This window comes from Panthera uncia, assembly GCF_023721935.1.
Source record: "Panthera uncia isolate 11264 chromosome B3 unlocalized genomic scaffold, Puncia_PCG_1.0 HiC_scaffold_1, whole genome shotgun sequence".
NCBI classification, from domain to species: domain Eukaryota; kingdom Metazoa; phylum Chordata; class Mammalia; order Carnivora; family Felidae; genus Panthera; species Panthera uncia.
The window spans coordinates 29526758-29551937 of NW_026057582.1; the positions used below are offsets into that span (position 1 = coordinate 29526758).

At 41.7% G+C, this 25180-nt stretch overlaps 1 protein-coding gene across 13 annotated transcripts in view; it reads right to left on the bottom strand.

Moving 5' to 3' along the window:
- SIPA1L1 (signal induced proliferation associated 1 like 1) overlaps window positions 1–25180 on the bottom strand; it is a 361673-nt gene that overhangs the window by 57891 nt on the left and 278602 nt on the right. For all 13 annotated transcript variants that reach the window (XM_049612534.1, XM_049612538.1, XM_049612526.1 and 10 more), the window contains 4 exons: window positions 20298–20401; window positions 17297–17454; window positions 7706–8279; window positions 6794–7068 (listed from right to left, as the gene is read on the bottom strand). In XM_049612534.1, the coding sequence (XP_049468491.1) occupies window positions 6794–7068; window positions 7706–8279; window positions 17297–17454; window positions 20298–20401 (1111 nt within the window). The remainder of the gene's footprint in view (window positions 1–6793; window positions 7069–7705; window positions 8280–17296; window positions 17455–20297; window positions 20402–25180) is intronic.

A 25180-nucleotide genomic window follows, 5' to 3' on the forward strand; every position in this document is an offset into this window, starting at 1 on the left:
TGGGGAGCCTGGGAAAGGAAGGGTTAAGAGTGATTACAAAACATTTTAGAGAAAGAGGAGAGTCCGAGCAGTTCTGCCCACTAGAGACATAATGCGAGCTGGTAGCCACGTGAGAAAAGTAAAAGGGAACAGGTGAAATGAGTTTAATATTATATTTTTATTTAATCCAATGTATCTAAGATGCTATCATTTGAACATGTAATCAACAAATATTAAGAAATTAACAATGAGATATACATCCATCTAAATCTAGTGTGTATTTTATATGTTCAGCACTTCTCACTTTGGACTAGCCACGTTACAAGGGTCCCTTGGCCATAGGAGATGCGTGGCTCCTGACTGCATCACACGGGTCTGAAGGTTAGGTCTTGACTTGGGAAATGGGGTTGTATGGTGGGTGCATAAGCCAGTGGAAGGTGCTGCTCTCTTAGGACCTTGTCTGCATGTCTCAGGCCTAATTTCTGGGTTTCTAACATGTACCCCACAATACTCCCTTCTCCCACGTCCCCACGAGAGACACAACTTTTGAGAAGGGCTGCCTCTTCCTTTTTTTTTTTTTTTTTAATGTTTGTTTATTTTCGAAAGAGAGAGAGAGAGAGAGACAGAGACAGAGCATAAGCAGGGGAGGGGCAGAGAGAGAGGGAGACACAGAATTAGAAGCAGGCTCCAGGCTCCAAGCTGTCAGCACAGAGCCCAATGTGGGGTTCAAACCCATGAACTGTGACATCACGACCTGAGATGAAGTTGGACGTTTAACCGACTCAGCCACCCAAGCGCCCAAGAAGGGCTGCTTCTGAGGTGCGTGCATTTGCTGGGGTCCCTGCCTGCTCAGTCTCAGTCCACATCTCCAATCAGCAGCTTTTCTTACAGTTCTCTTACCAGTCCTCCCGACTCCCCAAAACTCTAAGTCAACCTTAATCTGACCCTCCACCCAAGGTTCCGCTGGACCCCTTAGAAGCTTTGACAGTGGCTTTCAAACTTTTTGGACCATGAGCCCAGTAACAAATGCATTTTACACTGTGATGCAGCACGAGCCCCCTCCCCCCCCCCCCCACCACACACACACCCTTCCATTCTGCTGTATTCTGTGTTAATCCATTTCATTAAAGAAACACACTGAACGCAGCCTCCCAAATGGATTTCGTGATCTACTTAAGAGTTACAACCCGCAGTTCGCAAAACACTGCTTTACGGCACATTTGACATGACTTTTAGCAGTTAATGACTTCTTATGTAATAAACCTTTTCTCTGATAGGAGGGAATGTCACCTCAGGCTTTGACATAATTTCTAGCTTTGATTCTGATCTCTCTGACAAAAAAGCTGCAATACTTTTCTGATTCTTAATAGAGGTATTACTGTAGTATGGTTTGAAATCTTCCATTTCTGACTAAATATGGCATATTATATCTCATGCTCCGGTCTATAAATATAATGCAAGAATCCTGCAACTTGCAAAAGGGATATTAATAAAAATTGGCAATAACCCATGGGAAAATTTCCCTCCACCTCAAAATCGGGACTAGCTTTTGCTTCACCCCAGCAGTGGTCTGTTTAACTTGAAAACTCCATGGATCATATCACTCTATCATATATATAAAATATCCTTCTGTTGGGTGCCAACCACCAGCACATGCACAGAACATTACCACTGTGTGTCCTGAGCACTAGCGTTTCCAAAATTTTCCTGTAGGCCATGTTTTCCCTTCTCCATACCCTACCCGCTAAGAGATTCTCTTGCTGAGTTTTTAAATTTCATGGCACTTCCTATGTACCTTTACAGGTACAGGCTGCTTCTCAAGTCCATATTGCATCATGGCTGATAATGATAGATAGGGATAATAGAAACAATAATAATGTACTATGAAATGGACAAGTTGCTTTCATCTTTTGGGCCTCAGCTTCTTTGGGAAACAAAAGGTTTGGAACTGGTCATCGCTAACTTCCTTCTAGTTCAAAAACTCTTTGAAATGGTCTCTTAAGCTACATGACATTTAACACTAAAACCAGTGAGAAGACTCCAAAGATTTTATCTTCTCTGTAGTCTATTTGGTTTCTACCACTCCTACTAACATATAGCTAGAAACCTTCTGCACAGTCGATAACAGAATGCGGTAGGATAAAGCCTAAGGAGGGAGAGAAGACTCATTCCCAGAAAACGAAAGACGACGGATTCACAGTGCTAAACCTCGACCAACTCGCCATGTCTAATCGCCTTCCAAGATGAACAGACCACCCGCTAGCTTCCCATCACTTACTTATCTCTGCAAATACAAGAATGATACATGGAATCAAGAAGCGGGCAGTACACTGAAGACCAAAGATAAAGGCCAGCTTTTCGTGACCCACGTAAAAATTCACCAGGGGATTTTTATCATGTCATTCAGGTAAAGGTTGGTGTTGAGCAGTAACTAACACTGATCAGGGGCCAGGCACTCATCTGGCTGCACTACAACAGTAGGTACCACCACTGTCCCTGTTTAGGAGCTGACGAAACAGAGGCCTGGAGAGAGTCATCTGCCCAAGGCTACACAGCCAGGAAGTGGCAGAGCCAGGATTTGAACTCAAGGATTAATCCGCACGGGGGTCAGCCTTATTTTAATCACTAATTGAAGGCTACATCTACTCCCAGGCCCCAAACTTCTTCACTTCAAGTGACTACTGCATTTCACTCAGGGCACAGTCTGTGACAAACCTGTAAAAAGCTATGGGCCACAGGAAGTGCAATTTCAGTATTTCGGGGCTAAGAGACACATGGCGAGACGCTGAAACCCTGGTGGTTGAAAAGCCACTCCTTCTCCCTACTTTTTCAGCCTCTTTATTCTTTCTTTCTCCCTTAGTTTCTGATTACCCATCACTCTGTCCTTTTCCAACACTAAAAACACAGGTGGAAAAACCATCGTACAGCACACCCAACAGAGCATCACAACACTGGACTCTTGAATCAGCAGTCAGATGTCTTGAGGACAGCTAGGTCCCTGATAAGCCATGTGATTTTTGTTGGGGAAAAATACTTAACCTCTTTGCACCCAAGCTCTTTGCCTGAAAAATGGGAGATCTGAACCAGACGAACTCTCACAGCCTTTCTGGCTCCAAAGCAGTAAGCTTATGCATTTTGAAATACTTGTATTTTAAAATTGAGACAAAACTTTGTGATCCATTCTATTTAAAAGGTAATTTGGTCCTTTTATGTAACTTGTTTGTTTTTAGCTCTTCCTCCTGAATGGTCCTTGATTGCTTTCTTCAAAAGCTGTAGGCTAGCAGGCTTCAACAGAATAAAGGTCCACCACTCCCCCACAACACCACTCGGAACATCACAAATTTGGGTGCAACTGTTAATGGGGTGTTTTTCATCCTGCCAAGACGATGACTGCTGAGGATTCAGAGGTCACAGATACCAACAGATTAATGCCGGTCAGGTTCGGGTCCTGGCTCCAGCACTCCAGAGTCAGGATGGCTGGGGGTGAGGGCCAGGCCCCCCCCCCCCCCCCCCCCCCCCCCGCCATGTCTGACGGCTCACGCCCTGGGAAGCTTTCTGGTGGAGTCTGCAGGTAACCACCAAACCTCTTTTCCCAGCTGCCTGCAGCAGGCTATCTTGCTAGCGGGTCCTGCCTGACCACCTCCTCCTCATTGTTTTAATGGAAATGAAGACTTTTTTTTTTTAATGCGCAATATATAGTAGGAGCTCAGGAGTTTTGCTTTACTCCCCCTGTCCTTTCTTCTCTTAAAAAACCCCTTTAGTTTGAAAGCAATTCATAGAGGATCTGCCTATATCCTAAGAAGAAGGAAAAGAGCCCTATTTTACTTTTATTATTGGAGCTCCACTTTGCCGTTAAATTGTCTTTTTCATTAAAACAAAAAGACCTGCCTTTCACAGCTAAGGACTCTCCCATGTGAATACACACGGGTGATCGCCTATGACCCCTGAGCATCCTGGGGACGAGAAGCAGGCAGCTGAGGGGCAGTGGGGCACAGGGTGCCTGGGGGAGGCCTGTTTGTTCCGCCTCACGCTGGAGCTGCAGTAACAGCCGACAAAGGAGACAGTGACTAGTCAAGGAACAGAGTAATTAGTTGCTAGGAAAACAGCAGTGGGAGTGTGAAGTGTGGAGGAGAAGAGAAAAATGACAGAAGAGCATTATCTTACTTTGTTGAAAATTACAGCAAGGTGCTAATGCTTCAACTGTTCCTTTGAAGTTGCTTCTAAAGGAGGGAAGGGGAGAGTGGGCTTCCGGTCCTCCAAAGGCATGAATGGCGCCATTTCACACCTGCCCAGAAGGTGTGACTGTGGGTTTCCGGATGGAAACTGTAGTGAAAGGCACAGAGCATGCTTCCCAGGGAAGGGGTTCTGCGGTGGGGGTGGTGGCGGGGGGTGGTGGGGGGTGCGCTGATCTCTCATCCCAGCATCCCCATCCCACACCCTCAGGGGGGTAGGTTCCTAGCACCTCTCTGTCAAGTGATGCCCGCTCCACTGGCTAGGAGAGTGGCAATGAGTGACTCAGCAGCAGTGCTGAAGATTAAGACAAACACGGCTCATTCATTCAGGGGTGTGTGGAGCCGGTCTGTCCTGGCTTGCGAGAGCAGACTGAGCATCCGCCCCCACTCTGCCTTCAGTGGGTTCGTGCTGGTAGCTTGAAATCAACCAGAGGCAGTATTTACACCATGGGAATCAGCAAATGCTACAAATCAAGGTTCCTGTCCTCAACAGAAAGCGAAGTACCAGCAGATCCCTGCTGATACTGGTGTGTAAAAACCAGATCTGTGCCCCAAGCATACAGAGTAGTAGTTAAGAGCTTGGATTCTGAAGTGAAACTTAAAGTTGCCAGACGAGCTTGGAAAGTTAGTAACCTCTCTGAGTCTTGGTTTCCTTTAAATAGGAATGATATTGATATTATGACCTCATAAAGTAGTTATAGGGATTAAATGCACTAATCCATGTAAAAGTGTTTTTTCTAGGATCTGGCAAATTAAATTGTCAACACATTTTTTAGTTGTTTTTAGCAACACACCACAGAAGACCTATCTAGCTTAGTATACTGCTGTAGATAAACCATCTCCTACCACAGGCCTATCTCTCCAGGGCCAGGCCTTCTGACCCATCCTTTCAGTAACCACCAACCACAATTCAAAGTCAGCAATGTTGCCCATTCCACCCAATTCATCACATACACTCACGTACACCTATTTCCCTGCCCGCCCCCCCAACTGGGGAGCCCAGAAGCCAGGGGAAAGGCCTCTGAACAGAAGGATGACGCCACACCATTTACAGACTCATTCTGAGAACATCAGTCCTCAGACCAGCATCTTTAACTGTACTATAGGTAATTAAGGTTGACAAGTTACAAAGCTTAGTTATCGTCTCCAGTTTATAGCTGCCTGTTTAGAAGCAATCAAGTAGACAGTGTGAAGGAGAGACCAAGGGACAGAAGACAGAGCGACCAGAGGAGAAGTACAGAGTAGCTGGAGAGCCTGTAAGGACCTAGCAAGCACTTCCGTCCACCCCCAGAGTCATTCCTGAATCCCAGTTCAGCAAAATGCTTAACAGTGATGATGATGTGCTTGAGAAACCCAGAGAAGACCAGGTTAACTAATGCAGGGCACGTGTTTCAGAATAACTCCCCTTCCCCCAAAGAGCTAAAATACAAAGTTCTGGATATTTTGGTTTCCAGAGAAATCCAGTCGTCCAAAAGGGAGCATTTCTTAAAGGTATTAGACAAAGACAGCTCACCGTATTCTGACACAGGCACTTAGGCTCTGGGCCATCTAGGCAGTAAGCAGGATTCAGAAATACTACCCTGAGTGCGGTCTGGTCTGCAACACTTGATTTGAAGAACGGAAGTACATTCAGGTTGTCATTGCTGCTTACTTTTTAAAAGACACAACCCATAATAACTGTTTACATATTCTGCCATCTCTTGTTCATGAATCTTTGAGAGGACAGGTCACGTTTTGGGGGGGGGAATGTTAAGGATATTGTCTTGGCTTTAGAAGGCCTAAGAATTAATTGCCAAAGCTTAAGAGAAACTCTTAGAAAATAATGGGCTGAAAGCAAATTAACAGATTGAAAAAAACTAGTGAAAATAACATGGACATGCCCAAAGGAGAAAAGAAACAGTTGATTAAATTTGTTCCATCAAGAAACCTCCCTAGAGACCGAGAAATTAAATTTTCAAGAATGCTGCTGGCTGGGCAGGAACTGGGAGGGGCGGGGAGCTCCTGGGCTTCCCTCCGTGAAAGGCCGGGAACCAAACTGCCAAAGCATCACGAGCAGCACCAGCTCGTTTGAAGCCGATTCCCGACACACAGATGCAGTTGAGCAAACACCTGCTAAGTCATGTCCAGGGTTCCAGGCTGAGACAGCAGGGGTCAAAATGGCATTCCGAAGTTTGGACAGAAAGGAGAATGAGAGTGTCATGGAACATAAAGCAAAAAAGCCTGACAGTCTGTGTTGCTCAGGGTCTTCTAATAATAAGTGCTCAATGCTTCTCAGCTACTGGTGCAAGATGTTTAAGACGGGTATTACCAGACTTCTCTATCTGTAATGGCAACTTTCTAAATCCACAGATGTAAATCCTGGGAATGGTCCAAGTTAGTCACTCTTCCCAGCTGCTGCTGACACATGCTGAAAGGGAGCTATGTCCCGAGTCAGACTTTCCACGGACGGAACTTTGAGCGCCGCGTGTAACCCGGCACGCTTCGCGGCAGCCTCCTCCCCCACCCGGTAGGAGATGATGTTCTACGTGGTGCACAAACCCGGCCTTGGATTCCCAGGTTCACAGCCGCCAACGCAGACCTACCTCCGTGGGGTGCAGTCGTCATGCGGGGGGATGATGACAACCTTCACCGTGACAGATGTCCTCAGGAGATCAATCATCTGCTCGTGGCTCAGGGTGGCCACCGCCACCTTGCAGATCTCCACCAGCCGGCTGCCCTGCCTGAGCCCTGCCTGCCAGGCGTAGCCATAGGGCTCCACGTCGGCCACGATGCCCTCGTAGTTGACATGGAAGCCAAGCTGGCCCAGCCCGTTCCTTCGCAGAGTCATCTCCACCGATTCACAACCTTTTGACACAAACTGGACAAGGAAACAAAAGGTATAATGGTTTAGCGCCGTAGGGGGTTAAGTGGTGGACAGGGAACTTGGAAAACACTGCAAGCAGGGTAATTCTGAATACGCGGCTGCCGGCTGAGGAGCGGTGTGGTTACTTCCCCTTCACTAACCTCCATTCATTAGGCCAGAAAGAACATACTTGTTGCATCCAAAGCACTCAATGACTTCACTGAACTTACAAGGAAACCCTCTCACAGAGACCTACGGGGAGCTGGCAGCCAAGAGGGACCGTATTCTGCCACTCGCTTCGCCCTTAAGAAATTCACGGCAGCACAGACACTCAATCGAACAATTCTTCTCGACGGCTAAAGCAGACTGGCTGGGCTACGTCGCCAGCCACCAGGGCAGTGGGACCAGGTCACACGCAAATGGTTTCCAACACAAACGCACAGCAAATGTGTCTTCTCCCACTGGTTCTACTTTTCCTTCTGAAAAAGGAGGGAAACCAAGTGTGACATAAACTCTGGGTTGCTTCAGATCACCAGGGAATTTTCAGAGGAGCTAATGAAATAGCACCCACTAGGGCAACTTGGTTCTAGTCTGTACTGAAAGCTTTATGAGAGGGACATTGAATGTAGGTCAATGGAAGGAAAACACTCACCTGCAACCTCTTTACAATCTCCTTGATATCCTCGTTATTAATTAAACTCTCCACCGAAACACATTCTCCTCGCTCGTAGAAGATTTTGAGGCTGGTGTCAGTCGAGGTCCACCCTATCACATCTCTGCAGGAACAGTTGAAAACCACGCTCTTTGTTTCCTGCTCGATGAGGACGATGAATTCGTTGGAGACCCCCAACAGACAGTCTATTTCCATAGCTGTGTTGTAGTCTTTGGCCCGGACGGCCCACACAATGGCCCCCATGCTACTGAGTTCAGCTCCCGGATATGGCTTAGACTTCTCCTTCTTCTTGGAGGCCAGAGAGATGAATGGGAACTTGCCAGATGGGTCAATTGGGGTGTTGGTGACATTCTTTTCTGCCAGATCTTTCAGGTATTCCTGGCGGGTCCGAGTTGCCATGGCCCGAAACTTCTCTGATTTATGAGCAGCGTTTTCTGCGTTAATCACTTTGGCCAAAAGGAAGTCCCTGAACACATTTGACTTAGGGAAAGTGACCCCTTTGGGGATGGGAGGTCCAAAGGAAGGCACGTCTCTGGACCTGGTGACAGCCACACTAAGAGACAAAGCAAAGGTGAGAGAGGAGCGTCAGTCTCCTGAGCCTCGCGGCACGAGAATAAAATACACTTTCTCAAAGACAAAGACATCCCTCAGGAGGAAACTGTCACTGCCCAACAAGAAACAGTACATACTTCTATTTAACAGGAACACACCTTTCCATTCAACCACATTTAGGATTTAGGATTTAGAGAACATAAACTTTTCTGGTGGCCAAAAAACCCCAAAAGGCTTACAGTAAAAAAGTATTTCACTAACAGATAGTAAACCAAACATAACTCCATGAAGAAAAAGTTCATTGTAATATTCTACTTTTAAATACCTACTGATCATTTCCAAGCAGGGGTTATTATAATCAGCGTAACCTTTCACAACAGGCATAGATTTTGTAAGAACACAAATGTGGTCTCCATTTTAGACGTGATGCCTATATATGTGGACAGCTTATAATGAAAAATATCCAAAGATGCAGGACATAAAAAAAATGGATTAAATTGAAAAAAATTCAACAAACATTACTTGTTGACCTATGCAACCAGACCAAAAAGCATAATTTTAAAATGAAAATTGAAATTTCAGTAAGTATTAAAATGATTATGATTTTTACAGTAATAGCAGCCATGTTTTAAAATTGTATTTTGGGGGCACCTGGGTGGCTCAGTCCAGTACGTGTCCAACTTTGGCTCAGGTCAAGATCTCACGGCTCTCAGGTTCGAGCCCCGCATCGGACTCTGTGCTGACGGCTCAGAGCCTTGAGCCTGCTTCATATTCTGTGTCTCCCTCTCTGTCTGCCCCTCCCCGCTGCTTGCATTGTCTGTCTGTGTCTGTCTCTGTCTCTCTCTCAAAAATAAACATTAAAGAACTTTTTTCTTAAAATTGTATTTTAAGCTGAGCTATTCTTTGGTCCACTTTCTCTACATTTGGTATTTGATTCTGATAATTTATTTGTGAGGAAAATATTTTCCTTTTCCTCCTCCTTTAGGCAAGATCAGTTTGAGAAATCCTGCCCCAATCACTTCTTCTGCATAATACTGCTAAAATTGGGCCTAAGATAAGGGCCATATGAGCATCTGTAATAACCTATTATTTTTAATTTCAAAAGAAAAAAAATCATGTTTTTCCTAAAACAGTAACAACAGAAGTTAAATGGAAACAGAAAGGTTCTGTGTTTTCTACTGTGTTCTCACGGATCTCATTCTAGGACCTTAGCAAAGTCTGAGAGGGCTGGAAATGATGATTCTAACAGAGCAAACATCTCTCTTTTCAAATTACCTAATTATTTAAAAGTGAGTCCATATGCAATTGTACCAACTATTAGGGCAGCAATACACAATGCTTTTTCTGCATTTCCAAAATGGAAGAGTCATAATCAGAGAGTGTACATCTTTCAAAGTAAATTGAAGAACTCTGGTTCCATTACTATTTTTGTTTTGTTTTAAGAAGGGTTTACTTTAACATATTTAGCTTTGTGTTTCAAAAAATGATTATTTCTTGTGACAACAGGAGAAATAAATAAAAATCAGGAACCTCAGGACAGAAGGTACCTATTTTGTCTGAAGATGCCATGGAATGCCCTATTTGTTGGTTTTCATAAATGTACTTATTTATTTATTTATTTATTTATTTATTTATTATTTTAAAGGACTATTTAGTTCACTTCATGACAAAGAAAGCTGGCAAGAAACACTCCCTTTTCTAACTGGAGAAGGGAATCCGCAGAACCTCCATATGCATTTTAGCCTAATTAGACCAGTCTTAGAAAGGCAATTTTTCTCATCTATTGTGAACTGTCTGGCTTCAATGCTGACAGCTGTATAATTTTAATTTGATCATTTTTTCAAAAGTCAAGCAAAAGATGCTAAAATCCAGATATGCTAGCTTTTCTAAGAGGAATCCTGTAAGGATCCAGAAATACTCATTTTTAAATCGGCAATTTCTTCTCTTGCTAATTTCACTTCAAATTGTCACTCTTTCTCAAGAAGCAGCTGTGGTTTTCTCTTAAATAAGGAGAGGAAAATGCTTATCAGGGGGCACCAATATGAGCACCATCTATCCATTTGCCCCTTAAACTTACTTAAGGTTTTTTACAGATCTACTTATTAACTGTTAGAACTTTAGACAAACATATACTGAAAACCCAGTGATAATTAGAAGCCTCTAGAATGAACTATGAGGGAAAGAACTGAATCTTGAACATATAATTATCGATGAATCATCATGGTAGGGAGGTAAATGATATAGGAGCTAAGATCAGCTTTGCATCATTAGAAACAGAACACTTATGGAAGATAAGGAAGATGATACCCTGGGATGCTTTTTTCAAACAAAGGGTTTCATTTTGGGTTCATCTAACTTCAAGGTTTTCTACAAGGTTAAAAGCTCATTAATTTAGATGCCACAGATTCTGAACTCCTGATAATAAGGCCTGCTTTAAGCTCAGCCGAAAGTATTTTTGCCTCTAAGAAGCCTTTCTAGAACTTCAGTTTGCTATATATAGATGCTTAAGATGTATTAATTATAAATGGTTCTTGCTATTTTTAAAAGCAGATTCCAAAGGGCTTCTGCTTGGACACTCGTTAGCCTCATAGGCAATACTCTGTCTCCTCAGAAATAATACATTCTTTACAATCACAACCATGCCTTATGTGATCAGCAGTATTGAGGACTAGGATGTTCTACTCAGGAGGGTTACCCAGCAGCCAGAAGTTCAGAGGCTGAAGCAATTAGGGAAAGGTAGCACTGGAAGAGAACACAGAGAATTCAGTGTTCCTTGAACTGTCAATAAAATCTTGAGTTTCATCTTAAAATTCATCTTGAACCTGCATTCTGCTGAGGAGTATCTGCATCCGTTTTAACACAGAAATATGCTCTGTCCCTCAAACCCTGGGAGTATGACCGAAGGACCAGGAAGGTGTCCTGAGTTTTACTGATGTTTGGCCTATCCTTGAACCTCTATTTGAGCCGCTGCTATGAATTCTTCACCTCTCCAGGAAACAGGCTGTGAGGAGTAAAGTGATGTGCCCAGAGCCTCTCATAGAGAGCCAGGACTGGAATTCGAACTTCTGGATGGCCAGCAGCGTGCTCTATGACAAGACCATACTATTCCCCCTGAAGGAACGTTTTTAAACCTTGCACTCTTGAGGCACTTGCAAAAGGGACCATCCGTCCACAAGAGTCACACTGTGGAAGAGACCACCATTAGGCTGGGCTTCATAGCATTTGCTGGCATCAAAGACCCTGGATAAAGTAGCAGATCTTGACACCCAAAGCCAATTTCAAGATGATACATAGGAATGTTCCAGAGAAGTCTGAACAGAAGTCTTCTCATGGAAAAAAAGTGAGAAGACAACAATGTCTGAATTTCTGAAGCACCGTGGAAATTGCAATAAACAATTCCAACTCCAAATTTAGAAGGAAGAGGACTCAATGTCAAAATGGTAGAGGGAGGTTTCCCCTTCTTGGAGCCTGGATCAGACTGCCAGTTTGGGGAGCATTCTGAGAAAGCAGGCCCTGGCAAAGGACAGGAATGACCAGCGGCAGAACAAATGTGTGCCTGTCATTCACTCCCTGGGGGGCTCTTGACTTCTAATAGGATCAATTCCCCCACACTCATGGGGCACCTACTCTGTGTCAGGCACTGTGCGCATGTTGAGGATCAAGGATGAGAGGTCACACAGGCTCAGCCTTCCAGCAGCTCAAAGTCTAGTGCGGCTACATCCAGTGGTTTGAGAGCTCTTGTGGGAGGTGTGGGGTGCTACTGAAACCACTTAAGAAAGGCATTTACCTAATAATCCTGGGAGGGCAGGGGAGCCCTCCCACAAAAAGAAAAGCAAGAATTCGTCAGGTGAAGGAGGGGCAGGGGTGTGTAGGAAGAGGCATTCTGCACTTCTCCCCAAATGGTTTTAAACACCAAGAGTGACATATTCAGGTTTTTGTCTCAAAAAGGTCAGCTACACTGGACAATAGGGATGCTGACTGGGGCTTGAGATGGACCTTCTGAAAAAATCTCCACCACTTGACCCACTTTGATTTTTTTTCCTCCTAGCTGAAGCTTGCATATTTACTTATTTTTATTCAAGAAAAGAAGGGCGTGCACATTTAATATGCACACACCACACTCCCTGCCTACACTAGATACTTTACTTATGGGATTTCAAGTAGATGTCAAGCAACCTTCCGCTGCACAGAAAGGGAAATTTAAGATCTGAGAGGTTTGACAATCTGATCTGATTCCAAGTGCTGTTTGCACTATATCATACTGCTGCCTTTCAGCATTTATTATATTTTAACCTCTGAATATGGAAATCTTTGAGAGGAGAAACCTACATTTCTACCTTTCTAAACATACTGACCACAATTTAACACTCGTTTTCAAGGCTCAGGTCATTATAACCACTTACTACTACACTAGTTTTAAAACTAATAATTCTTTAACGTCATCAAATAGTGAGTCAGTGTTCCAATGTTCAGTTGCTTACGATGTCCTAAAACTTTAAAAATCTTTTTATCTAACATGGGTCCAAATAAGGCCCACACAACACTGCAATTTGTCTTCTTCTTCTTCTTTTTTATTCTGTTAATTCCCCTCCACTTCTCTCATTCTCTCTTTTATTTCTTGTATTTACATGTTGAGGAAACAGGGCTGTTTGTCACACAGAGTTGCCTGGAGTCTGAGTTTTGCTGAATACAGGCATGTTTACATGAAGAACATGTAAACTGCCTCCTCCAGAGGTTTGATCAGATTTAGGTTCAATGGTGGGGGAGGGAACAAGACTAATTCATAGGTGCGGTTGTATCCTTCCATTATGAGACACACATTTCTCTCTTTTCGTGACATCTGCAACCTCTGAAGATCAGTGCCTGGGTCTCTTAACTCACGAGTTACTAAAAAATGCTGGGAAAAATTTTTACAGCGTGTTTTAACAAAGTGAGGCCCTCAGGGGTGAGCTAAGTATATTCGGTCCTTTGTTTCCAAACCAAATGACTCCAGACTGCTGTGCTTACTCTTCACTTTGAGGTGAAGAGTTTTTCTACATCTCAGGAATCACTTAGTGATGTCTCAGCACATCCTTGCCACTGAACCGTTCTTCATCTTTTTATTTGTTGCTTCTAATCTGCTCTATCAACCAGGACCAGATAATTAAGCTCAGTGTAATGATACAAATAAAATAAGAGACCGGGGGCTCTCTTATCAGGTATGAGCATAAGCTTTAGTACAGACGTAGTGATTAATTTCTGAGTTCTTGGCTATGTCTACCGTTCAAGGTTAACTGGTCTCTGGAATTAGTTAGAAATAGTCAGTTTTTCCTATTATAAATAAATTATAAATTATAAACTTTCCAATCCCTAGAGAGATAGAACATCCATTATTTCAGGACCTCATTTCCACATCCACCATAGGATTTTTCTCTCATTGTTCCCCTGTTATATCCCAGGGCCTAGAATAGTGCCTAGCATACACATGATAAGAGCTGCAAAGAGCTGGTGAAAATAAATGAACAAGTTCCAAAGTTGTCTTTTTGTATACAAACTAATTTGCATGGTGACATCGGGTGAATTCTCCTTAAGCTCTCTTTATACCGTGCTACCGGATGGCCTTGCATTCCAAAGGGCTCCACTGCCTCGTAACCCCATCTATGGCAGCACCTTCTTCTGGCACCTGCCACCCCCCACCCTTTCCTCTGTCTACACTTCTGTCTACACCACTGGCCACTCCTAGAATTATTTCTTTTTCTCCCCCACTGAATTTCCTCCATCTATGCTCTAAAACATATGCCAAACCCCATTTTGTCAGTTCAACGTTCCTTATAACTTCAGCCTGTACGGACCCCGCACTTCTCCACCTGATCACAGCAAGAAGCTCCTTTGAGAAAACCCCTTTTGTGCTTTCCTCAGCACACGTGCCAAGGAGATGTCAATAAGTACATGTGAGTGTTCTCTGGGGAAAAAGCTCAGAACAAGAGATTTTCAATGATAAAAAGTATTTGAATCCCTCTAACTGTATCACTGTAGAGTTAAATTAGATTTAAATCTAATTTAGTAGAAATCAATGCAGCTCTATAAACTTTTCAACCAAAGTACCGTAAATAAATGAAAGAGGCCCATAACTTCATATCCTTAGTATTCTGGGGAGTGGCTGGGGTATGAGAAAAACTCACAGGTACAGAAATTCTTTGGAAGACCTATTCTGCTTCATGATACATTTATTTTCAGAGAACATAAACCCTTCACACTCTTTCCCCCAAGCATTAACTACAAGAGAGTTGCCCTATCTGCTCTGGGACCTGAAGCATCTCCTGACATCCCCACACACTTCAGGAAACATGCCTACCTCACTTTGAGATGGACTGAGAACAATCAATATACCTCAAATTAATAACAGGAAAAGATCTCTACTTTCGTTTCTTGTGATTCCTTTTAGTGATACTGCAAGTTGGTACGTGCTCTTGGATTTGCAAAAGGCCCAAGTTCACAGTTTCTAAGCAGGGCACTGGGTCTTCAAACATGCTTGGCAACTAGGAAATCCCAGGCCAGCTCATGTGCCATGAGCTGGGGTGTTCACTGTCTTCCCACAAAGGGTCCAGCATCACATTGCATGGTGGGGCTAAGAAGATGGGCTCGCCAGGCAGCAGATTAAAAATAAGAGAGATAGCAAAAAGCATGGTTTTCAAGGCTGGGGTGGGGAGTTTTAAAAGAACAAGACAGGGGTGCCTGGGTGGCTCAGTTGGTTGAGTATCCGACTTTGGCTCAGGTAATGATCTCATGGTTTGTGGGTTCAAGCCTCTGTGTGGACAGCTCAGAGCCTGGAGTCTGCTTTGGATTCTGTGTCTCCCCCTCTCTTTGCCCCTGCACCCCCCCCCAAAATAAATAAACATTAAAAATTAAAAAAAAAAAAAGAATCAGACAGACATCACTTCCTTCCTTAGCAAAGTGTTGAAGAAGGTTGAGAGACCTTTCCTCATGATCAGTCTGTTTAGACTTATCCTGGCCATATTTTACATACCTTAAAAAGTGACACTCAATTCAGTCATTCAAAAGCTTTTAAAAAGCATGTCTGGAACAATCCGAGTATATGAGTCAACTTTTCCAGTTGCAACTTTTATGAAATCTAAACATTATTTCCAATGAAAATCAAACATCCTAATTGAGATGAGCTGTAAGTCTAAAATGCACTCCAGATTCCAAAGTCTTACTCCAAAAATATGTAAAATAGGTCAGTAATTTTTAAAACTTAAAAATCACCTATTGAAATAATAATTATTTGGACATACCAGGTAAATAAAATGTATTATTGGGTCAGAAACTATACTGCTAAAATTAATTTTACCCATTTCTTGTTACTTTAAAAAGTATGGCTATTAAAAAATACAAAATTAATACATGGCTTGCATTACATTTCTACTAGACAGCACTTCATGTAGACAAGGGCTTTTAAAGAAGAAATCTCTGAAACAAACCGCGAAGCTTTTCACTCCCAAACATCATAGTGACCATTTCAAAAGGGGTTAGCTTTCTATCAGAGTTCCATGAAATCCTTGCATAAATCCAGTACAGAGTGTGTTTCAAATGCTTGGGGATATTTCCTAAGTGCAAATATCCATCCCTCCCAGGTACAGTCAAATGTTCTGCACTTAAGTCTGTCATTCTATTCTAAATAATAGCCATATTATTCTAAATAAAGCAGCTTCCAGGGACCAGATTCTTGGTAAGAGGCTGCAGATCTAGGTCTGTTCTGTTGGAGTTCCCACCCCCTTAGCCCCAGAGTTCTGGAGTGGCTTGTAGGTCAGCAGCAAGGGCAGCAAAGACCTGTGCTTCACAGGGCATGTGAGCAAGGCAACATGGCTGAGCAGTGAAGGGGCTGGGCTCTAGAATCAGACTTAGTGCATTACAATCTAAACTGCCTGGTACTAGCTGACCTTGGGCCAGGGACCTAGCCCCACTGCTTAAGCTTCCTCACCTGAAAATGGGGGACAAAAACAGTACCTAATGCATGGGTTTTACAAATTAAATGAGGTAACCCATGTAAAGTGCCTAGAAATAGTGCTGGGCTTATCACCAGAGCCCAACATATACAGTTATTAGGGGCTGTGCAAGGAAGGTAGTGGTTTACAGCAGTCCGGAGTAACCTTTCCTTGTTTTGTTCCCTGAGCTTGCTTGCTCCCCTCCCGTAATTAACCTGCACTGACCCCCAAAAGTAGACAGCTGTGGCTCTCACAACAAACCAACTGTCAGTCTGTACTGGCCACTTTCTGGGTAGGTGGCTTTATTAATTTAAAAACAAATATCCAGCATTAGCAAAGCCTAATCTTCCAAATTAAGGATGGAAAGACAGGATAAAATTCCATTACTTTAAACAGACAGATTCCTATTAGAAATATCTGGTTAATGCTAGAATAGCCTGACACATCTTCTTGGTACTATGACCATGTTGACCCAGCAATTCAGGTTCTTATCTTTGTCAACGCCCAAAGGCCTCTTGCAGATAGATGCTTGAAGTCGGACACTCACGAGACTGGGTCGACATGGGACACTGAAACAATTCCACCAAGTGCTTACTAGTGCATACAAATACTTTGAAGACTGTAGTCAGAAACGTTAGAGTGAATCAAACCAGTCTTAAAGCAAGGGTCTGGGCTTTTTAGACAATAGTAATTAAAACAAAACTTCTCTACTTATTACATCATTCTTCTCTGCTCTTGCCACACCAAATGCAAAGTATAATTAGCAAGATGAGTAATTAGCTGGTGACCAGATGGTATGGACCAAGGACACCACCTAAGGAGGAGGTGCAAATGGCAACAGCAGGTGTCTAACCAGCGTGTCTGGGCAATGTCAACGCCATCGGGTGACATCATCGCGTGAATCGGCCATCCACACACATAGTTTAAAGACAGAAGTAAATGGCAATAGACTTCCCACTGCTGCTTGAGCAAGTGGAGCAGGATGGCCCCCCACCCCCCCGCACGTGACCCCTGACCCCGCCCACAAGGCTGCTACCAGGGTGCAGGTAGGTACCTGTAACAAACACTGTCGGTGCAGGGGTTGTGAACCCTGACGATGACAAAAACGTGCTGGAAGTGGGATCGGATGTTTTTTGGGCTGAATGGCTGTGCTCCGGGCTCTTGGAAAACAATTGTGACAATATCATTTCCAATGTGCCGCTTCCGTAGGAGCTGAAAGAAAAAATAAGCAAATGACATAAATGACAACACTCTGCTTTTTTCCTCCCCGATTCCCTTACATAACTGTATTTAAAACATTCACCATTAATCAGGGCATGTTAAGGTAGGTAATCTACAGTTACTGTCAATAATTTAGCCCATCCTACTCCCTCCGAGGAAGGTTACAGAAATGAATATTCTGAAATTTGCATAACACGTAGAGCCCATTCAGGAGCTAACCAATATCTGGCATCTTATGCCAAGTTCCAGCATCTCCAAATTCTCAGTTTCCATAACAACAGTTTTGTTCCATTTTCACAGAAGAAAGAAACTTGCCACAGGGAAGATTTTTTTAGAGATGAGAATGGCTGAAGTAATTACACTGCAATTTATGTTCTGGTTTAATTCACTTCATTTAAAGAAATGTGGCTAAGGTGTTTTCCAATATGCTTTTTGTGTTACAAGCTGGGAGTGCAGAAATTACTAATGTTCCAGAATATAAATGTAACGATTTCAAAGCAGGTCAAATTTCAAGTCTAAATAGTTTTTTAAATTGCTTAAGACCACCTTCTGTTTCACATTAAAAAGTGTTTTGGAAGGTGGCTTTCAAATTTAGGCACCCCAACTCATGCTAGGCCAGTGACTTTCCAAGTGGGGTTTATTACATATTTAAGTCAACAGTGTGAAAAAAAAGTTGAACAAAATTTGCATTTCTCGTATTTATTATATAGAGGCTCTTACAAGGAGGAAAATAATGAGATATAACATTATATCAACTATCTGTTAGGCATAAGCTTACATTTATAAACTGTTTTTTTAAATTCGCCAGTGACTTTAACTTACACAAATTACATACAAGTAAAATCAATGATCTAGTATTAGCTGTTAGCTGGGAGAAACAATAGCCTTTTAGATTACGGTTGAGAATTGGGAGTTAGAATGTTCCAGAAATGTACTTTTAACCTTAGGAATTTCAAAGCATCCCAAATTATCCTCTAATGAGGCCATTTAGTTTCATTTCTAAACATGATATATTATTGGATGTTACAGAAATAAAGATGGTCTGTGCTGATGGTTATACAGAATGTACCCATTATTAAACATTATTCATCTACTCAGAATCTCGGGCATACAATGTGTCTATGTATTATGTCATTGCTGCATACATGATGTCATTGCTTTTGGATGCAATGTCATTCTTTATTCCAAATATTGCTTGATATGTAACACTAATATCTTAATAAAGGACCCAAAGAGAAATAAATCCATCTGTCCATCTCACATTATATATAATGAAAGACAGTATTTATAAACAAATTCCTGCCACAAGATTTTAAAAGATATTTTGTTTTTGTTTTTTTCCCCAAGCATAAAGTGATCTACAAAGAAGAAATAAATTCTCTAGCTAGCGAATTAAAATTTCTTAAAATGCAGCAGTACCAATCACTCTTTTATTCTGAAATAGGACCTAATAACACTTTCACCTTGACTGGACCCCCAAATTAAATAATTTAGACAGCTGTCCATTTTAATGCCAACTCATGCTGCTCAACACACTTCAACTCATTTAATTGAATCTTAACTAAATTTTTCACCCTTCCATACATCTTCCCTTTCTCTGCTGTGTACTCAGGTAGGATAAGCCTTTAAATACTACTTGTGAATGTCCTGAAGTTTTTTGACCACTTACTGGTTAAAGTAAGAAACACGTTATTTTTCTTAGCATGATGCTTTCCTATCAGAGTAATGGAGAACTTGGAATTTGCATAAAACGAATTGTCAACAAGTTCTAGATCATGGAATTTATCTTCAATAGGTTTATTTTAGATTTGTAGCTGATTCATTGCTTTGCTGCCTGTTTTTGATTACTTTCGTAATCACAGCAAAGCAAAATCTCATTACCTGGATTTGCGATTTAATCACACCTGCAGTGACAAAGTGTTAGATCAGATCAGTATTTGGTTAAATTTTGTGAAAGACGATGTGATTCATTCTGCAGCTGGCCTATGTTCTGTTAGCACAAAAGCTGACAATAACAAAATCTATATCCATTTTAAGGTCAGAGGGAATACTGGACCGCTTGTGTTTATAACAGCTTTTGAAAGGAGATGCTGTTAGCTCTCGTACTCTTTTAAATGTCAGTTTGGTATCATTTATTTTGCAATATTTTTAAAAAACAACTACCATATACCTTCCAAAACAATACTGCCAGTTTCCATGTTGCTCTGTAACAATGCGCCACTTCTTAGTTTCCTCATTTACTACCTCATCGACCACATTTTAGTAATGTGCTTTTAGACTTTTTTAAAAGACACCATGTATGATGTATGCAAATGCAAGGGTTTTTTTTATGTTCTTTGCTGTCCTCCTGACAAACATTAAGAAAAAAACCTTTTTCTGAGATCCCACTGACATTTATTCCGATTTGTCTCCAAGTCAGTGTACCAAACCTTTGAAATCTGAAATGACACATCAGTACTTTCCTGCTTTGTCTCCTGGCCTCTTGAGATGGAACTTCACCCACTCATACATGTTCTCTGCAACACTGCAGGGTCACCTAATCACCATGATTTTAACTTGTTCTCTTCGGATTCCATGAAAACCTCAATCCCCGTGGGTGAAAAGCAAATGATTAATTCACAAAGCCATCCAGCTGGCTGTTAACCTAGAATCTGGGTCTCTTCATTTGTTTTCAGCTCATTTGCTATTCGTTATTTCCGCAAAGTACAAAAGCTTCCTGCTGCGGTGACAGGTGCAACATTCAATTCTGGTTTCAGATTTTACAAACTTGCCACTTAGGCTTCTGGGGGAAACGAAAAAGGGTAGGAAACACAGACAACACCGGGATCTCTTACCTGTTGCTTGTTATTAGGTGTGTATGGCAGCATGGTGGAAACATGGAACATAATTTCATAGTCTTTGTATGTTGTATACAGAGAATGGGTTCCAGTGGAGTCAGCTACAGTAAAAAAAAATAGATATAATGATGAGATGACTGTAAGAATGGGAAAAATAGTTCATTTAAGAAAAATATCTCCAAAAAAAGAAAACAAAGGAAATCGTTTAGGATGAAAAGATGCTAGATAAGAACTAGCATCAGTGTTCTTACCCATTTTTTGTATCTGATTCTCTTTGGCGGTCCAGGGAAGCCTGGGTCCCTTCTCAGAACAGTATTTATAAATGCACGAAACAAACTACATCTGATTTCAATAGAAATCAATTATACTGAGAAACAGTTATCAAAAATAATTTTAAACTATAATAGCATTAGATTTCTGTAACAAGTTTTAGCAATTGATCGAACAGAACTACTATAATTCTGAAGTAGTGATGTGCATAAGCAGTAGTTTGAGGGATCTCCAAAAAAAAATACAATATGGAAATATCTATGCTCTCAACTTGCAATACAATCGTAGGTAGAACTTACGCAACTGTGGTTTGTTGCCCACATTCATAATTGAAGGAAGTCCTAAATTTTAATTAGGGGTCAGTGAAAACAAATGTAAAATGATTTCCCGTCCAAGTTCACACACCCCTGAACTCTGTCCACAGATGTCAGGTTAAGACCGCCTTTTCCAATATTTCTGATTCAAGCAAGAGAGTTGTTTTATTCTTAACAAACAGATGAAAACTTAATAGGTCTGTAACCTGAATAACAAAGGTATTATAAGCAATGTCCAACAAGTTTTTATAGACTGTGTTCTGCTTTCATCTTCCTTAAGGGAGAGCAACCTCTACTCCCTTAATCATCAACAAATCAATTGCCCAGAAATAACCAGAAACCAGAGAAGAGAATTATTAGCTGTCCAACCGAAAGGGAGCGTCTCTGGTCTTAAAGGACCTGGACTTGCAGGCTGCTAAATGACATTAGTGCGTTTGTTTGTTCATGCTGGGTAAATTCGAGCCTCATCAACCATACCGTTGAAGACCAGAACGTTTTACTGCACTTCGGGGAAGCTGCAAGACAAAGCCTCTGGTATACACCAAGAGGCAGTAGTTCTCAAAATTTAGCATGCACACTGGCATCTGGGGAGCTGGTTTAAAAGGCAGATTTGCATGCACCACCCCCAGAAATACTGCACAGTGGGTACAGGGCTGGGCAAAGGAATCTATTTTAATAAACACCCCCAGGGTGACTGTGATGCAGGAGCTCTGCTGCCCTTAGGCGCTGCTCCACAAACAGACCACAATGGTGGCTTGCAGACAGGCTTGTAAACATGTTCTAGAGCCTGGAGCTTCAACCTCGAGCTTCTTGAAGGAACTTAATCTTTGAAGCTGACATAAAATGCAAAGGGTTAAAAACAAGCTAAAACTGAAATAAAGCACAGACTATTTTTCAAAAAATTGCTAAAATATGTACCAACAGATAGCCTCCCAAGAAAAAAATATCTTCTAAATGCTAATGGCCACCAACACAAAAAACTATAAATTACTGCTATAAATAATTGGACTATCTAAGACACGCCTTAAGTACGAAGAACATATCTACTTTTAAGGGCTCTACTTATAAATAACTTCTGAACCGATTAGTACATTTTAAACCTTAAAGCGAATGTGTCAGCTTTGACGTGTACTTACATGTGTTTCAAGTCAATTTGGGGCAAAATTAATGAACTAGAAAAGAGACTGTCATCCAGAACTCATGTGTTACATTTTGCTTTGTATGTCTGCCTAATTCTAAAAGAATTACTGCCAGAGAGGAAAGCTGATGTGGAAGACAACCCTGAAGGTAAACTTGCTTTTCTACTTCTGGCCCGCTCTCGCTGTCCTTTCTGGGTGCCTCATTTATGTAATAGACGCTGCTTCACCAGCCTTTTTCTGGGGACCTCTGGAAACCCTCAAGTTTTGCTGATAATTTTAAACAGTTTGAACAGTTCCAAAAGCTTCAAAGGTGAAACAAGAGTCAAAACAATGAAATTTTCCTTTCCGAGCCATAAGGAATTTCAAAATCCTGAAAATACTATATAAGTAACAGAATTGTTAAACGTTACCAGAAAGAATGGAAAACGAATGTTTGCTATATTTCCCAAAGAATAAAGCATCCAATGTTTCTATTATTATATTTTTAGTGACCCGGAAACCCTGAAACCATGAAAAACTTAATTAGCTTGGCAATCAGGAAAAAATGAAAATGACAAAATTCCATTTTGCTCTGGGTAAAGAATATATATATTGAAAAATTTATAATGGGAAATATGCTTGAGAAGAGGGGTGGAAAGAAGATAATGCTCCTTCTTATCTGTATGGAGCTTTAAAAGTAAATTCGGGCATCTTATGGGTCATCTTGATAATCATGTGATTTGCCTCCAAATCATACTACCAGTGGGTGGCATATACCCACTAATAAGGTCAACATTCTATGCTAAGTCATGGAAAGTAAAATTTCTAATATTCAGTGTAGATGATAAGAAGACACTGAATAATTAAGGAACAATAATATTTTTCTCTGCTGCTTTCAAAAAGTGTAGATATGGGATAATATCCTACATTAGGCATTTCTATTTGAAGACTGTGATGAGAGAGCACAAGGCAAGCTGAGGACAAAGCACAAGTTCAGCACACCCTCCTCCCCTGCCCCCCAGGTGGGATACATGTGACATTCCTCAGGCACTCCGGGCTGCCCAAGAACAAAGGAAAGGAAAGAAAACAAATGGTCAACTGGTAAGAGATCACAGTCATGTAGGACACAAGTCTCCATCAGTTTATAAATGTCTTAGTAAATTACTAGAAAAAGGCAATCTTATCAATAGCCTAATCTCCAGAAACCTATAGACTCAGTTGCCTGGAGCCCCAACATCACCTTCCCCTCCACAGTGATGTGGGGAACAAAGGCAAGAAGGAAATGGCAGGTAAAATTAAATTTCTTTATAACCTGCAGCCCACTGACAAATACTTGAGACAAATATAGAGTATAACATTTCTCTAGGAACCCCCTACAGTTGTAATGTCTGATGCCTTACTAGAGGGAAAACAACCTTAGCTTGACAAGAGCTAGGCCTCTCGTGTATTATCAGTCTTTAGTATATGAAAGTCCTTCTGGAGGCCTCCTTTTTGCCTTTACCTCCCCCAGTTCCATAGCGTATCACCAGCCATTCTTCACAACTCCAGTGCAGCTCTTTCTGCCCATGGGTCCTGTCCCTGCACTTTAATAAAATCACCTTTTTGCACCAAAAACATCTCAAGAATTCTTTCTTGGCCATCGGCTCCAGACCCTCATCACTCCAAAACCCCATGAATGGTATGAATAGGTTAATACGTTTGTAGAGCAGTTTCAGAGACAGTGTCATAATCATCTCTGACTTCTCTTTTGGGCTCAACTCCTTTACTTTTCTGTAGGCTGAAACTTGGTTGATAAAGTGTATGTATACGAATCTGGATAAGGAAAAGTAATTAGATTTTTTTTACAACCATTTTGCAGTCACTAACGGATGTATCCAGAGTTAAGAAAAGCTAGATGAAGGAAAACGGGCCTATGCAACTTGATTTCAGGAAAGTTCCTAGTTTTAAATATTTATGAACACAAGAGAAAAGTAATCTTGTTACCTAAACTCATGCAGACTAAATAAAGTCAACAGAAGGAAGAAAGCTTAAGTTCCATTTATTAAATGTCCTCACCACGAGAGAACACATCAAATGTAAGATGAAGTCAGATAGCCTGTAGATCTCATTTTTATCCTTTTATTTAACTTGAAATATAATCATTGTCAGTTGGCTGCTGGGGACCAACCCTTTAAGACCCCTGATCCCCTGTCTATGCAACCTTGCCTCAGGGTCTGGGGAATGCAGAAGTCAATGCTCAGAAACAGAGTCAGGGCCAAGAACGGACATCTGGAACACTGGCATCATTCGAGATGAGACACACTTCTGCCCTTGTGGCACTATTTCACTCACTCACTAATGAAGTATTTGGGGAAATCAAGAATTCTACCTGCTCTGGCATCTATCGTATTTGCTAATATTCTTTCAATGTACATTTAGACACAGCCAGCAGATGAGTTACTCTGCTTTAATGAGGGTGGAATAAAGAAGAGTTTATAGCAGTACCCTTGGCCACAGCAGGTGCATTCATATGGTGTCAGTTTCAGGATATGCGAGGGTGCATGTGAACATACCTGGGACTCAAGGCATCTCAAAATCAGTAGCACGTTGAGAGATGACGAAGGACAAGATGGGTGTGGGGTTGGTACTTCGGAATCAGCCACTAGTATTTTCTACCAACTCCTCACTTTGCGAGACACCTGCAATTACCTGGCTTCCCAATTTGGAAGTAAGAAGATCTGAATTTGAATGCCAGTGGCATCTTTGCTAAATGACCACAAACAAATCACATCACCTCTCTGCCCATTGATATTCTTGTTGCTGGAAGGATTAAGCGAATTAACGTATGTAGAGGTGCTAGCCCACAAAAGATGCTCAGGAAATGTGTTGATTAGAATTTGGAATTTTGTGCAGTTGAGGTGAAAAGTGTAGTCTCCTTAAACAAGGACTTTTATGTATTTTCATTTCTTTGCCAAGCACATCCCAGAAACACTCAGAGGAAAAACCTTACGTTAAAGTAGTTTGAAGTTGAAGGAGGTGAAGAAAGAGTCCTTTCCTTCATTCATCAGTGTCTCTGACTCCAAATGCCCTTTGCATATGCAGAGCATTTAAACAATGCTAGTTTTACCCCCTTCCCTATCGAAGTTTAAATATTCCAAATACAGGAGGATTTATTTCCTTGGTTTTTAAAACGCTGCTA